Source organism: Herpailurus yagouaroundi, unplaced genomic scaffold (genome assembly GCF_014898765.1).
Source record: "Herpailurus yagouaroundi ecotype Mexico unplaced genomic scaffold, PumYag 160, whole genome shotgun sequence".
NCBI classification, from domain to species: domain Eukaryota; kingdom Metazoa; phylum Chordata; class Mammalia; order Carnivora; family Felidae; genus Herpailurus; species Herpailurus yagouaroundi.
The window spans coordinates 47,730,849-47,745,020 of record NW_024412401.1 but is presented as its reverse complement, the minus strand read 5'-3'; the positions used below and the strand labels follow the sequence as shown (position 1 = coordinate 47,745,020).

The following is a 14,172-nucleotide window of genomic DNA, read 5'->3' as shown; positions in this document are numbered from 1 at the left end:
TTCGTTGAGACTTGCTATGAGTGATGGATCACTGATGTTAACTTTATACACTGAGATTCAGTTCATAATTTTAGGATATAAAGTATTTTATTTTTTATAAAAGTATATTTTAAACTCCCACTATGTCAGAATCTTCATCTCTGAAATTTCTTACTAGTTGTCTGGAGTGGGGTCTAGGATGGTGAGAAATTACTTTAAGCCCTATTACAACTGTGGATCAAAGGTAGTCATTTGTATCAAGGGAGGTTCAAGATTACTTGGATTGGCTTCCTGAGGGAAAAGGATGATCTAGATAAATGATTTTACATGATCGAAAAGGGCAGGCTCTCTGGTGCTGATATGAAACTCAATACTGCCCAAGGATAGATATTTTATGGGGTGGGCAATGGGCTAAAAGGTTAATTTTCTAACGTGTCAGAACTGGAACCTGATGGCATGACTTTTTAGTTGGAGGCCCACACTTCTGCAGTGCCCCAGAAGCATTTGGACAAGCATGGAGTATAATACCAAGGGTGTTCAGGCCAAGTTCAATACAATGGTTAAAAGTGACCTGCAGTGCTGTATGTTGTAGGGTTAGCAGGTGGTTAGGAAAGACAAGGGCCAGTCTTCATCCCTGTCCCCAGTGGCTCTCACATGCCAACAGGCTGCACCTCTTTGTGGAGAGCAGCTACTAGATGAATACTAGAAAGATAGGCTTCAACTTGTAAATGTCCACACTATGGTTTCTACAACTTAATTCTCCAACATTTTTGTGATCAGTATCTTGACCAATCACACTTACCACCTAGGTTGTATTGCTGGTAAAACCCTTTATATAATAGAGGTTTTTGCACTGGGCTATCCATTTCTTCGCCTCCCAAATTAGGTAAGAGTTAGAGGGATATATAGTGCAGAAACTATTTTGGAGGTATAAAATAGCTAAGGTTTCATTTAACTTTTCCCTGAAAAGTTGTCATTTAATAAAAATGTGGGATTAGTCAACTACAGTCACAATACAGTCACTATAGATTTCCCCTTCTGTATTCATCCCGCCGAACACAAAACAAAGCAGTGTGTCAGTCTGACTTTCCTCGTGTGAGTCACCACCTTGGGTCACTCCTTTGCTGGCAGAATCCCCTTTCTCAGCATCACAGTTCAGAGTGAGAGAATTGGAATCTTCTTCCTCAGAAGTACACATCACTGGCCATGGAATGACACACATGGAATGATCCAATCGTCCAGGGGGGAGAGAAGTATCAAATTTAAGCAAGGTCCAATGCTGCTTTTCTGTGTTAGAAAAAACAATATACACAAAGGCTCTGCGTCAAAAAATTTCCAGAAATGCTCAGTGATTTGCTGTTATCACTAAGTACTAGCAGAAATAAGAAATAAAAGGAAAAAAAAAAGCTATTGGCAGTGTTACTGCTTTCATGACGTCATTCCCTATAAGTCTGGTTTTCATTCCTTTGGGTTATTATTTTTGACAGAGCGGGGGAGAGTGTGTGCATGTGTGCAGGGGAGGGGCAGAGGGAGAATTATTTTTAAGTTTTGGGTTTTTTTTTTTTATTTTTTATTTACTTTGAGAGAGACTGCAAGCAGGGGAAGGGCAGAGGGAGAGAGGAAGAATCTCAAGCAGGCTCTGTGCTGTCTGTGCAGAGCCTGACACGGGGCTCAAACTCGTGAAACTTTGAGATCATGACCAGAGCCAAAATCAAGAGTCAGACACTTAACCCACTGAGCCACCCAGGCACCCCCGATTCCTTTAGATTTAGATGCGGAGGGACCAAAATGAAAAACTAAAGCGCTGTGATACTTTTCAAAGAATGGTCACATTAGTTTAAAGATCCACAGTGAACACCTGCTCACCTATGTGATACCGATGCATTGTGTCCAGTGCTCCTGTGGGAGTCATCCCTCCAAAGATGTACAGGTGTTTCCCCACAGCCACAGCTGAGTGGGCAGCACAGGCTGCGGGAGATGCCCCTGTGGGACTTAGCTGCTGCCATTTCATCTCATCTGCCAAGAGAAAGAAAGTGGGTACAACATGGCCTAGAATATGGATTCAACCTTACTTGTCAGACTTTTGTAGTTTGCAAACCAATCACTGAAGCTCATTCACCAAGCACTCTGAGAAGTATTACAAGGTTTATTACTTGGGGGAGCTTGAGATTCTGTTTGGGTGGTCCGGGGAGGGAGGAGAGGCTCCGGAATCTGTAGTTTTAACAAGCACCTCAGGTAATTCTGAGGTAAGTGGTCTTTGGAGCCCACTGAGTGATACTGTCTTTGGTGACTCACCATTTACTATTTTGGAGCCCACAGGAGGGGAGTTCCATGTCTGCGCATGTGCATTTTAAATGTTGGCAGTTCCTTAGCAACTCTGTGAGTGCTGGCTAGACACTAAATATTTTGCTCGCTTAATTCTCCTAACAGCCCCATGAAACTGCTATTACTTCTGTCTACCCTCGTTCTTACATTTGAGGAAATGGAATTAAAGAGGGCGAGGCTTGTCCGAGATCCCACAGCTAGCAAGCAGCACAGCTATGATACTCAGGTCTGACTCTAGAACCCGTGTTCTCTCCACCGTAATGTGCTGCCTCCAACACCTACTCCCAACCTCTTTGTGCAAGGATATTTGTGTCTTTTCAAACAAGCATTGAAATGAGGCAACATATTATTGGATTTTAGGTTTAGAGAATTACTAGAGTAGGAAAGGAAGAGAAATTAACCAGGAAGTAGCTCCTCAGCACAAGGAAATAGGACTTTTTTTTTTTTTTTTTAAGTTTATTTTGGAAAAGAGAGTGCAGGGGTGCACGAGTGCATGTGAGTAGGGGAGGTGCAGAGACAGAGGGAAATAGAGAAACCCAAGCAAGCATAGCGATTTGCTGTCCGCTGCGGGTTCGATCCCACGGGTTCAATTCCACGATCAGTGAGATCAAGACTTGAAATCCAGAGTTGGACCGCTTAACTGACTGAGCCACCCAGGCACCCCAGGACTTTCTTTTTTCTCAATAAGCATTACAACCCCAGCTGACCGCTGCAGGGAACACTTCCGTGAAGATGTTTTCCATTTGTCACTTCAAGGCAGGGGCCCAGCATCTCAGGGTTGGAAGGGAGAATCACTCAGCCGAGCCAAAACTCTAGCCAATATAAGAATCCCAGCCAGTGTCACTTGGCCTCAGATGTCACCAAGCCAGAGAACTCATTGTCGGGCAAGGCAGCCCAACACACTGAGCAGCAGTTCTCATGCCTTCTGCCCACAGCTCCAATTCTTATAGTCTAGGGCAATGCAGAACATGTTCATTTGCTTGTCTGTCCACCCAAGATACACACTCATCACCTGCAATCTGCCAGATACTGTGTTAAGTGCTGGAAACATACCGGGGAAACAGAAAAAGCCTCTGCCCTAAGAGAGCTCATCATCTAAAAGAATAACCCAGAATGAGTCCAGGATCTCTAAGACATGTCAGCCCTTCAGACGCTGAAAGACGATTCTCACATTCTCCCCAGCTTTCCTCTTCCAGGGGTTTTTAACCATTTAGCATGGCAATTCTGGTCCCCAACGCCCATACATACTCCGAGGACACACATATCCCTCATGGGCATAGGGTTAATGGCTAATGGCAGTCAGGGAATCCAGTCAGGGAACACAAAGCATAATGAGTTTTAATGAAAGAGCAAGGTTGTTGGAAACATAAGAGATAACTAATGGCTGGTACATAGCAAGTACTCAGAAAATTATTGCTTTTATTGGTATTATTATTTATTATTATTTAGGCCACATTTGCCAGAAATCTAGCCAAGATTCCACTGGCTGGCCAAATTACCCACACTTAAGAGCAAGGCTATATTCTATCAAAGTATATTTTATTTCATTTTAAGCAGATAACTGCCCATGCCCTCTACCCTACTTACTTATATCAATGCAGTGGAGATCATCATAGAATTTGTCCCCTGCCAAGCCTCCATGGATGAAGAGCTTTGTCTCTGCTGCCACCATCACATGACCATGCCGGGGGGATGGAGGTTTTCCAAGGGTCTCTGGCTGTGACCAGGTCAGAGTGTCTAGAAAAGTAGTCATTGGCATCAGATGAAAAAGCTATGAAGCCAGAACATGAGAAATACACCCAAGCTTCACTCCCCAGCAAGCAGAGACGCTGAAAGCAAAAAGTGACCTGGGGACATCCACTCCAACTTGCCAACTCAGTCCAGACCTCCTTCCTTCTACGACCTGTAGAGCCTCTGCTTGGACACTTTCAGGGCTGGAGAATTCACTACCTACCACGCCTGCCCATTCTACTGGGCTTTAGGAAACCATTCCTCGCTTTGAATTTAAAAAGACCTCCTTTAAGCTTCAACCTGGAACTGCAGCAAAATTAAAAAGAATAGTCTGCTTCTTCTGTGACAGGCCTCAGAGTCTTTTTTTTTTTTTTTTCCAAGACAATACCCTTAATTGACTTGCTGGAAGCATGGGAAAATAAGGCTACTTTTGAAGTTAGCAGGGCCTGCTGGAGCAGCAGTATAGGATAACAGACCAGGGAAGTTGGAGTGAAAACTGGGTCATTTCACTGAATAACTTCGTGGCCTTGCACCAGTTAATTCTCTAAGCTCTAGCCTCTACAGTTGTAAAATGCGGATAGAGATAATACCTCCTTCTCAGGGTTGAAGTATGCATCAAGTGAGATAAGCACAGAGAAAGTATTCAATACGTGAGAGTTTGTGTGAGAATTACTGTTTGTGGTATGCCTGAAGGTTGTGCACGGAGCCCCACCATTCAAAGGAATACAATCCGAAATAATCTGGAAAAGGTTTATGCATAAACACGTTCATCACGGCATTGTTTGTAATAAAGAATGGAAAATAGCTTAAGTGCACAGACAAGTGAATAGTTGTTATTGCTACAGTCATGACAGAATACTGTGCATTTATTTAAAATGTTGAAGAGTGGAGGGGTCCCTGGGTGGCTCAGCCGGTTGAGCTTCTGGCTCTTGATTTCCTCTCAGGTCATGTTCTCACAGGTTTGGGAGTTTGAGCCCCATGTCAGGCTCTGTGCTGGTAGTGCAGAGCCTGCTTGGGATTCTCTCTCTCTCTCCCCTCCCCCACTCACCATCTTTCTCCCTCTATCTCTCTCTCAAATAAATAAATAAACTTAAAAAAAAAAAAGCAAAAAAAAAAAATGTCGAAGATTGGGGCGTCTGGCTGGCTCCGTTGGTAGAGCATGTGACTCTTAATCTCAGGGTCATGAGTTCAAGCCCCATGTTGGGTGTGGAGCCTACTTAAAATAAACAAACAAACAAATAAATAAATAAAATTGTTGAAGACTTCATGATCACAGGAGAACTGTGCTTAAGTGAAAAATACAAGACACAAATATTACATATGAAATTATTTCTGCTTTTTTAAATTTTTATTTTTAAAAATATGTGTTAATGTTTACTTATTTTTGAGAGAGAGACAGAGCACGAGCAAGGGAGGGGCAGAGAGAGAGGGAGCCCCCAGAATTTGAAGCAGGCTCCAGGCTCCGAGCTGTCAGCACATAGCCCCATGTGGGACTCGAACCCACAAACTGTGAGATCATGACCGAACCAAAGTTGGGCTCTCAACCGACTGAACCACCCAGGCGCCCCTATTTCTGCTATTTTTTAAAAAAAATTTAATTAAGTAAGCTCTGCCCCCAATGTGAGGCTTGAACTCATGATCCTGAGATTAAGAGTCACTATGTTCTCACGGTTTGTGAGTTTAAGCCCCACATAAGGCTCTGTACTCACAAGTGTGGAACCTGCTTGAGATTCTCTCTCTCCCTCCCTTTTTGCCCCTGCCCTACTCTCGCTCTCTGAAAATAAATAAACTTACGAAACTTTTTTTGAAATAAAAAGTGCTTTGAAAGAATTGCAAACACCATTCTTTCTGGAAAGAGAAAAGTCATACTATACTCTGTCTCCAGTCTTTCAATTTCACTTTATAAGTTTGAAATTTTGCTTACTGCATCTTCTCAACAAAAGGCTACATCTCTCTTAAAAAACACACACGAAAACTACTTTTGTCACATGTTATTTATAAATCGCTATTCATAAATACCTACTAGTAAGCCAAAGAAATGCAAATAAATGTTCCTTATACAAAAATTTGACCAGAGGGCTCAAAATTCTAAATGTTTATATCATTTCACCCAGTAATTCCACTTCTCAGCATCTATTCCACATAAATGTTTGTAACACATACAAAAATTAATTTATGTTCACTGTGGCGCTGTCAGCAAAAAGTCAATCAGTAAGAAAATGACTGAATAAATAAGGAATACCCACAGGATATGCTCTGCAAGGAAACCGGTTGTGACTTAGAAGACATCCATGACGTATGATTAAATGAAGGGATGATAACACAGTTCATGTCCCTTAGGTGCCCCCGATATGCCAGGCACTGTGCTATGCACTGTATGACATTATCTTATTTAATCTTCCCAGTTCTTTTTAGTAGGGGCACTATTACCATTTCTATTTTACAGATCAACAAACCAAGACCTAGAAAGATTAACTAGTCACAAGTAATACAGGGGTGCCTGGGTGGCTCAGTCGATTAAACATCTGGCTCTTGATCTCAGCCCAGGTCTTGATCTCAGGGTTGTGAGTTCAAGTCCCGTGTTGGGCCCCATGTCGGGCTCAGCACTGGGCGTGAAGCCTACTTAAAAAAAAAAAAGCAATACAGAAAGTATGTGTCAGATCTGGTCCTGAGTCCAGGTTATGTGGCTACAAAGGGCATGTTTTCGATCACTAAGATTTAGCCTCACCCCTGCAAAAGTAAGCTATAGAACTGTATTTATTATCTGATTCCATGTATGTGTTTTAAAGTTCTTATGTAACTTCAAAATTCATAGAAATTTCATAAATGCATAAGAATGTCCGGAAGGAGACATTAGGAACTGCTAACAATGTTTACCTCTGTTTATGTAGTGGGAAGGAAAAGCTAAAGGGGAAACTCGTACTATTTTCTTTATAAATGATCACTTTATGTTAAAGTGATCATTTATACCTTTTTAAATGCAAATTTTGCTGTGGGAAGAAGATATTAGCTAAGGGATACACCAAAGACATCTAGAAGAGAGACACTCAGACAAAGTGTCATTTTCTAACCTCTTCTTCCTACACCAGGTAAGCTGTAGGCCAGGGTGGCTCAGACCTGGTAAGTGGCAACCCTGGGGTGCCCTCCAGTCCATACTTGCGTCAAACACATGCAGCTTCACATCCTGCACAGGCTGGGCGCCTCTCTCTCCGCCCCCAAAGACATACAGCTGGTTTCCAATGGCTGCAGATGATGTGTGGAATGTTCTTGGGCATGGCGGGGGGCTGGTCACCTCCGGCATGGTCCAAGTCCTGGTTTCTGGTTTAGAGAGAGAAGGCAGTCACCTAAAATATCCAGGCTGATGGGCCTCTCATCTTGACTCTGAGGCCAGGCAGGGTTACCTTTCATACCCCTATCCCCAAGGGGGACAGCAAAGGCCTAGGCAGGATTCTTGTGCCACCAAAGTCAAGGAGGGGTAGCGGGTGATACTTACAATTTTCCCAGATAGAGGCAAATCCCCAAGATTGAAAAAGTCACACATGCAATTAAGAATGAGGTCGATTTGATTTTGGAGGCCTTCCTTCAAACGTCCTCTCTGAACGTTCTTCTGCTTTGCTGACTACCCTGCCCTGTGCCCATTCGGAGGAGACCAACATCTGCTAAAATGCATACCCACTAGAGGTGAGAACTAAATGTGCCAAATTACTCCAGACTATGTGGCACTAAAAGAAAGTAGACAAAGTTATCACAGTTTCAGTAGTAATAATAATAGTTCCTTATAAATAATAAGTGCTAAGTAAATATTAGTTCTCCATTTTACAGATAAGAGAATTGAAGCAGAGACAGATGAAGTCATTTGTTTAAAATGACATGGCTAGGGGCACCTGGCTGGCTCAGTCAGTGGGGCGTGTGACTTTTGATTTTGGGGTAGTGAGTTTGAGCCCAACGTTGGGTGTAGAGATTTACTTAAAAAATAAAATCTTGGGGCGCCTGGGTGGCTCAGTTGGTTAAGGGTCCGACTTTGGCTCAGGTAGTGATCTCACGGTTCGTGGGTTTGAGCCCCGTGTTGGGCTCTGTGCTGACAGCTCGGAGCCTGCTTCAGATTCTGTGTCCCACTCTCTCTCTGCCCCTCCCTTCCTCATGCTCTGTCTCTCTCTCCCAAAAAGAAAATAAACAAAGGGGACAAAACAGAAGAGACTCATAAACATGGAGAACAAACTGAGGGTTGCTGGAGGGGTTGTGGGAGGGGGGATGGGCTAAATGGGTAAGGGGCATTAAGGAATCTACTCCTGAAATCATTGTTTCACTATATGCTAACTAGTTTGGATGTAAGTTTAAAAAAATAAAAAATTAAATTAAAAAAAATGATAAAATAAAATAAACATTGAAAATTTTTTTAAAAAAACAAATAAAAAATAAAATCTTAAAAAAAAATAAAGGGACATAGCTAATAAATGGCTGACTTGGGATTCAAATTCCATCTTGATAACACCAAGATCTAGGTGTTTTTCCACTCGTCTGACTTGAGAATAAAATTTCACTACCTTAGGAGGTGCACAGAAGCTTATTTCTTTTTAGAGTGAAGCATGAGTTTTATAGAAACAGATGCGTTACATTGAGTATCTTCCTTGTGCAGAATCATTGCCCTTAACCTTCTGTCTTGTCATTATCCACTCAACTCTAGCAGGTGGCTGGAAAGTATCCTCATTTTGCAGATGAGGGAACTGAAGCTCGGAACATTCAAGTTCTTTCCCCCAGGTCACAGTGCTTGTGAGTAGCAGAGCAGAGGTTTGAACTCAGTTCTGTCAAGACTCCCACACTCGTGCACTGCAACACACCAGGGATTATTTCTCATCTAGGAAATTCTGTGCCTTTTGTAAAGGTCTTCATTCAGCACACAGAGTACCACAGGAAGCATCTGGAATATGTATTGGACTCAAACATGAACCTTGAGATGAAACAAGTCTCAGCCTATATCTAAAGCAAAATGTCATTATCTCTATAGCTACAGACCTTGGAGAGCTTTTGGATCTTGGGGGTGGGGGGTTAGTAGATGCTCAACCTCCAGGACCAGAAGATCCTGGGACTGTGTTGCTGCCAAGTCAAACGCTGGCACAAATAATCACAAAGGACTCCTAAGCCATTTGGCGGACCAGCCTTAGTAACAAAACAGCTAATGATTCACTCACATTTTTCCTATATCTTGGGCATGGTGTCAAATTATACTATCTAGGAGAGAAAACGGATCTGGTAGAAAATCAATTCCTCTGACAGACGCTTTCCAAATTCTCTGTATTTTATTCAAATGGATGCCACCACTGAAAGTCAGAAGCCCAGGGATCCAGAAGTGATTTCCATCTGCCAAGCGACAGTTACATCAACCACCACCACCACAATTATTGAGCATTAACTATGTGCCAGATACTTAGTTTATTTGAATCCTTGCCAAACTTAACCAGGTAGAAACTATTACTATCCCCAAATGACAGAAGACCAACTGTTTGCAAACAAGCATCTTAGTGATAGACCACTGGGCAAGAGTTGACCGGCATGTGAAAAATGTCCAGGTTGCTAATTGTTAACAAAATGCATAGTTAAAGAATTAGATATAAGCTTTTTGGGCTATCCAATTAGCAGTGTTTAAAAATGATAAATTCAGGGGTACCTGGGTGGCTCAGTCAGTTAATCATCTGACTCTTGGTTTCAGCTCAGGTCATGATATCATGGTTGTGAGATAGAGCCCCACGTTGGGCTCCATGCTGGATATGGAGCCTGTTTGGGATTCTCTCTCCTCCCTCCCCTTCCTCTCCCCTGTTCACTGTCTCTCTCTCTCTCTCTCAAAAAAAAAAAAAAAAAAAAAAAGATAAATTCAAGGGTGGCTGGCTGGCTCAGTCAGTGGGGCATGCAACTCTTGATCTCGGGGTTGTGAGTTCAAGCCCCACCTTGGGCATAGAGATTACTTAAGAATAAAATATTTTTGTAAAAAAGATAAATTCAAAGTCAGCCAGGAGTGAAAATGCACTATTAAACACAGGTGGAGAGAGAAGCAGTTGGAAAATTCTGGAGAGCAATTGGGTAGCATGTACCAAAAGTCTTAAAGTTCACAGTGTTTTGTTTTGTTTTGTTTTGTTTTAGCACAACAAAGGAGATAGAAGTTTACTGAATATACCACAATGGAATGGCAGGCAGAACAGCAGAGGAAAGGCTGTCAGGTTCAATGTTTTATATAGTCTTTTTATTCCTAGGCATGAATTCTAAGCAAATAATTGTCAATGACTTCTGAGCAAAGATGTTCACTGCTTTGTTATTTATAATGGTGTAAATCTGACAACCAAATGATGGTATTGTCACAAAATGGAGTATCATGCCGCCATTAAAGGTGATGTTACAGCAATGTCAGCAGGAAATAATTTCTGCAGTAATTATGAATTTTAAAAGGAAAAAGGTACAACAGTGTGCTGGTGAAATAGTATGAACTCAGGCTTACAAAAATGCAGAGAAATAAAAGAAAGGAAGTACACAGAGATGTTCTCAGTAGCCTTAATGTCATGGGATTGTGGATGCCTTTTGTCCACTTATTTACACTTTCCAAAAATTTTTTTTAATTTGTTTTCAATGTTTATTTTTAAATTTTTTTAATGTTTATTTATTTTTGACAGAGAGAGAGAGAGAGAGAGAGAGAGAGAGAGAGAGAGAGATGGAGCATGAGTGGGGGAGGGGCAGAGAGAGAGGGAGACACAGAGTCCGAAACAGGCTCCAGGCTCTGAGCTGTCAGCACAGAGCCCGACGCGGGGCTCGAATTCATGGACCGCGAGATCATGACCTGAGCTGAAGTCAGACGCTCAACTGACTGAGCCACCCAGCTGCCCCCACTTTTCAAATATTTTAAAATGAATTTTATTTATTTATTTATTTACTTACTTACTTATATTTATTTATATATGTATTTATTTTTTGAGAGAGAGAGAGCCTGTGCTAGAGAGGGAGAGGGGTAGAGGGGAGGAGAGAGAAAGAAAATCTTTTTTAAAAAATTTTTTTTTTTCCAACGTTTATTTATTTTTGGGACAGAGAGAGACAGAGCATGAACGGGGGAGGGGCAGAGAGAGAGGGAGACACAGAATCGGAAACAGGCTCCAGGCTCTGAGCCATCAGCCCAGAGCCCGATGCGGGGCTCGAACTCCCGGACCGCGAGATCGTGACCTGGCTGAAGTCGGACGCTCAACCAACTGCGCCACCCAGGCGCCCCGAGAGAGAGAAAATCTTAAGCAGGCCCTACACTCAGCACAGAACCTGATGTGCAGGGTCAATCCCACGACCGTGAAATCATGACCTGAGCCAAAATCAAGGGTCAGATACTCAACCGACTAAGCCACCCAGGCGCCCCTTATTATATTTATAAAGAGAAAACAACAACAAAATTTTAATTATAATTTTTAACAAAAGACAAGTCCACCTCCCATGGGTGGTTCAGCAACAATCTCTTAGAAGAGATGTTCCCAAACTGCTTTGTCAGTGAGAAAACTGCCAGTGAGACTGGGTAGGAACTTTGCACTGTTTGGCTAAAAGAAACATAATAGGAGGATTTAGGTCAGGGTTTCTTAACTTTGGCACTATTGGCTAGATACTAGATAATTCGCTATTCTGGGGGGCTGTCCTGGGCATTACAGGGGGGACAGCAGCACCTCTGGCCTCTGCCCACTAGATGCGAGTAGCAACTGCCCATGCTCCATGTTTGATCACCAAAAATGTGTCCAGACATAGCCAAATGTCCCCTGAGGGACACAATTGCCCCCAGTTAAGACCCCCTGATCTAGCTGACAGGTTCTAGGCTAGCTTAGTCACTGACTCTCTTAGGACTTTAGGAAAGTCACTTCCCCTGGACCTGGGTCGCCCACTTGGCATAACTGTTCTCTGAAGTTTCTTCCAGTTTTGGCTTTTAACAAATTGATAATTGCAAGTGTTACGAGATGAGGGGGTGGGGGAAACGCAATTCTGTTATTTTCAGATTTTGCCAGAAGTTAAAATTCCTGTTTTCTATGAGGCCAGCAAGTTAAACAGATTATTCAGTACAATCCAAATGAGTTTTGCTATAGGAATTGGAATTGGATTTCTTTCTTTAGGTAAATAAAAGAACCTTTGGCTACTTACCAGGATTTAGAACTTGTAGGCAATTTCGATTTCCTGACTGGTCAGCACCTCCAAACACCCAGATGGTATGAGGAGCACAAGAGGGAACAAAGCTGGCATGCTCGTACCGGGGCAGGAGGCCCTCCGAGGTGGCTAAATCCCACCGGTGTGTTCCTAGAAAACATTTCACTCAGTTCCTGCACTGGAACTGCCACTGTAGTTTATGTCAGTTGACAAACTTGGGGGAGAGTAGTGAGGAGAAGAAGTCGAAAGCATAACCACCACAACCATCAGATCACTGGCAGGGAATATGGTCAAATTCCAAAAAGTTCTATAATAGAATTTCGGGAGCTGTCTGCCTAGTCTATAAACCCTCCTCTATGGAAACTGTCCCCATTCTCCCAACCAGAGAGGTAGAGATCCCAGAAGATCTGTTTGTACTACACCTTGACTTTCTAGCTTCAGCTCATTGGGTCAAAGGTAGTTACTTGACCCCAAATGGGTCAATCAGATCTTCCCTCCAGAGAATCTGGAATTCAAACAGATTTCTGGATTTCTTCTTGCATGTATGGAGAAGCAGCTAAAGCCAAAGTATGGAGAAGAGAAAGAAAGAAACATCTACATAAAGAAGACCTTGGGGTTGTGGGAGGGGGGATGGGCGAAATGGGTAAGGGGCACTAAGGAATCTACTCCTGAAATCATTGTTGCACTATATGCTAACTAATTTGGATGTAAATTTAAAAAAATAAAAAATAAAACAAGTTAAAATTAAAAAAAAAGAAAAGAAATACCAAATAACTACAAAAAAAAAAAAAAAAAAAGATCTCCTCAGAGATGAGGGAGGAGGTAGATGATCTCTGACAGTTTTCCAATTCCTGCTTCTACTCTCTCCTGAGTCTAGGCTTTATCTCCTATGTTTAGATTCTTCCCTTTTTTTGCTGGTTTAAGAGAGTTTCTGTTACCTGCAGCTAAATGATTTCTGGCTAAAACAAGCTCACAACTGCTCAGGGAAGTAAGACAGTAGCCCCATTTTATAGGACACTGAAGCCCAAATGGTTTACACAGGTTAACCAGAGTCACAAAGCTAGTAATAATAGGTCACACCAAAAATATAAGTGGACTACACAGCGAGTTTCTTGAGGGCTGGAAGAAATTTTAATTGCCTTTGAATTCCTAGTGCAGGGTGTAGAAATTCAAGTGCCTACATAGGAGGGAACGTGGCAAGTTGGGGGATGAGAACCCCATTTGATAGGCGGGGCAGCTCAGTGCCAAAAATCTGTTGCCATGTAGACATACAGGCCTACTGATGTCAGATCTTCCAAAATCATCAAGAGAAGCCAAACCATCTCAATTTTTATATGTAGACCCTTGTACATTTGGTTGGTAAACAACTTAGATTAAATCAATAATAGCGACTTTGCATGGGCCTAACAAAACACGTATGGGGGTCTGCCATCGTGTAGAGCACATGGTGGTCACCATCCGTTTGTTTTCCATTAATCATCCATCTATCCAAATACTTAGAAAGCACCTACTCTGTGCCAGGTGCTATGGTAGTGGCTGGGGGTACAGTGGTGAGTAATATAACCATGTTCCTTGTTTCCAAAGAGCTTATACTCCTGTGGGGAAGACAGATAAGAAATAATCACACGTGGTAAGAGCTGTGAAGTGGAATAAGGATGGGGAAGTACAGGATACTATGGAAATATAGAGGGTGGTTGTGACATTGTGATTTATATTAAGAAATATATATGTGATCTTGGGGCACCTGGGTAGCTCAGTCGGTTAAACATCCGACTCCTGATTCCGGCTCAGGTCATGATCTCATGGTTTGTGAGATCGAGCCCCACATCTATTGTCAGCACAGAGCCTGCTTGGGATTCTCCCTCTCCCCGTCTCTCTCTCAAAATAAATAAAAAATATAAAAAAGAAAGAAAGGAAGAAAAGAAAGAGAAAGAAGGAAAGAAAGAAAGAAAGAAAGAAAGAAAGAAAGAAAGAAAGAAAGAAAGA

At 42.3% G+C, this 14,172-nt stretch overlaps 1 protein-coding gene across 6 annotated transcripts in view; it reads right to left on the bottom strand.

The window, feature by feature from the left end:
- Positions 1 to 65: 65 nt before the first annotated feature.
- Positions 66 to 14,172, bottom strand: part of RABEPK (Rab9 effector protein with kelch motifs) — a 26,849-nt gene continuing 12,742 nt past the window's right edge. For all 6 annotated transcript variants that reach the window (XM_040482309.1, XM_040482313.1, XM_040482311.1 and 3 more), the window contains 5 exons: positions 12,184 to 12,336; positions 7,192 to 7,353; positions 3,892 to 4,041; positions 1,846 to 1,995; positions 66 to 1,266 (listed from right to left, as the gene is read on the bottom strand). In XM_040482309.1, coding sequence (XP_040338243.1) covers positions 974 to 1,266; positions 1,846 to 1,995; positions 3,892 to 4,041; positions 7,192 to 7,353; positions 12,184 to 12,336 — 908 coding nt within the window. In that variant the 3' untranslated portion in view covers positions 66 to 973. The remainder of the gene's footprint in view (positions 1,267 to 1,845; positions 1,996 to 3,891; positions 4,042 to 7,191; positions 7,354 to 12,183; positions 12,337 to 14,172) is intronic.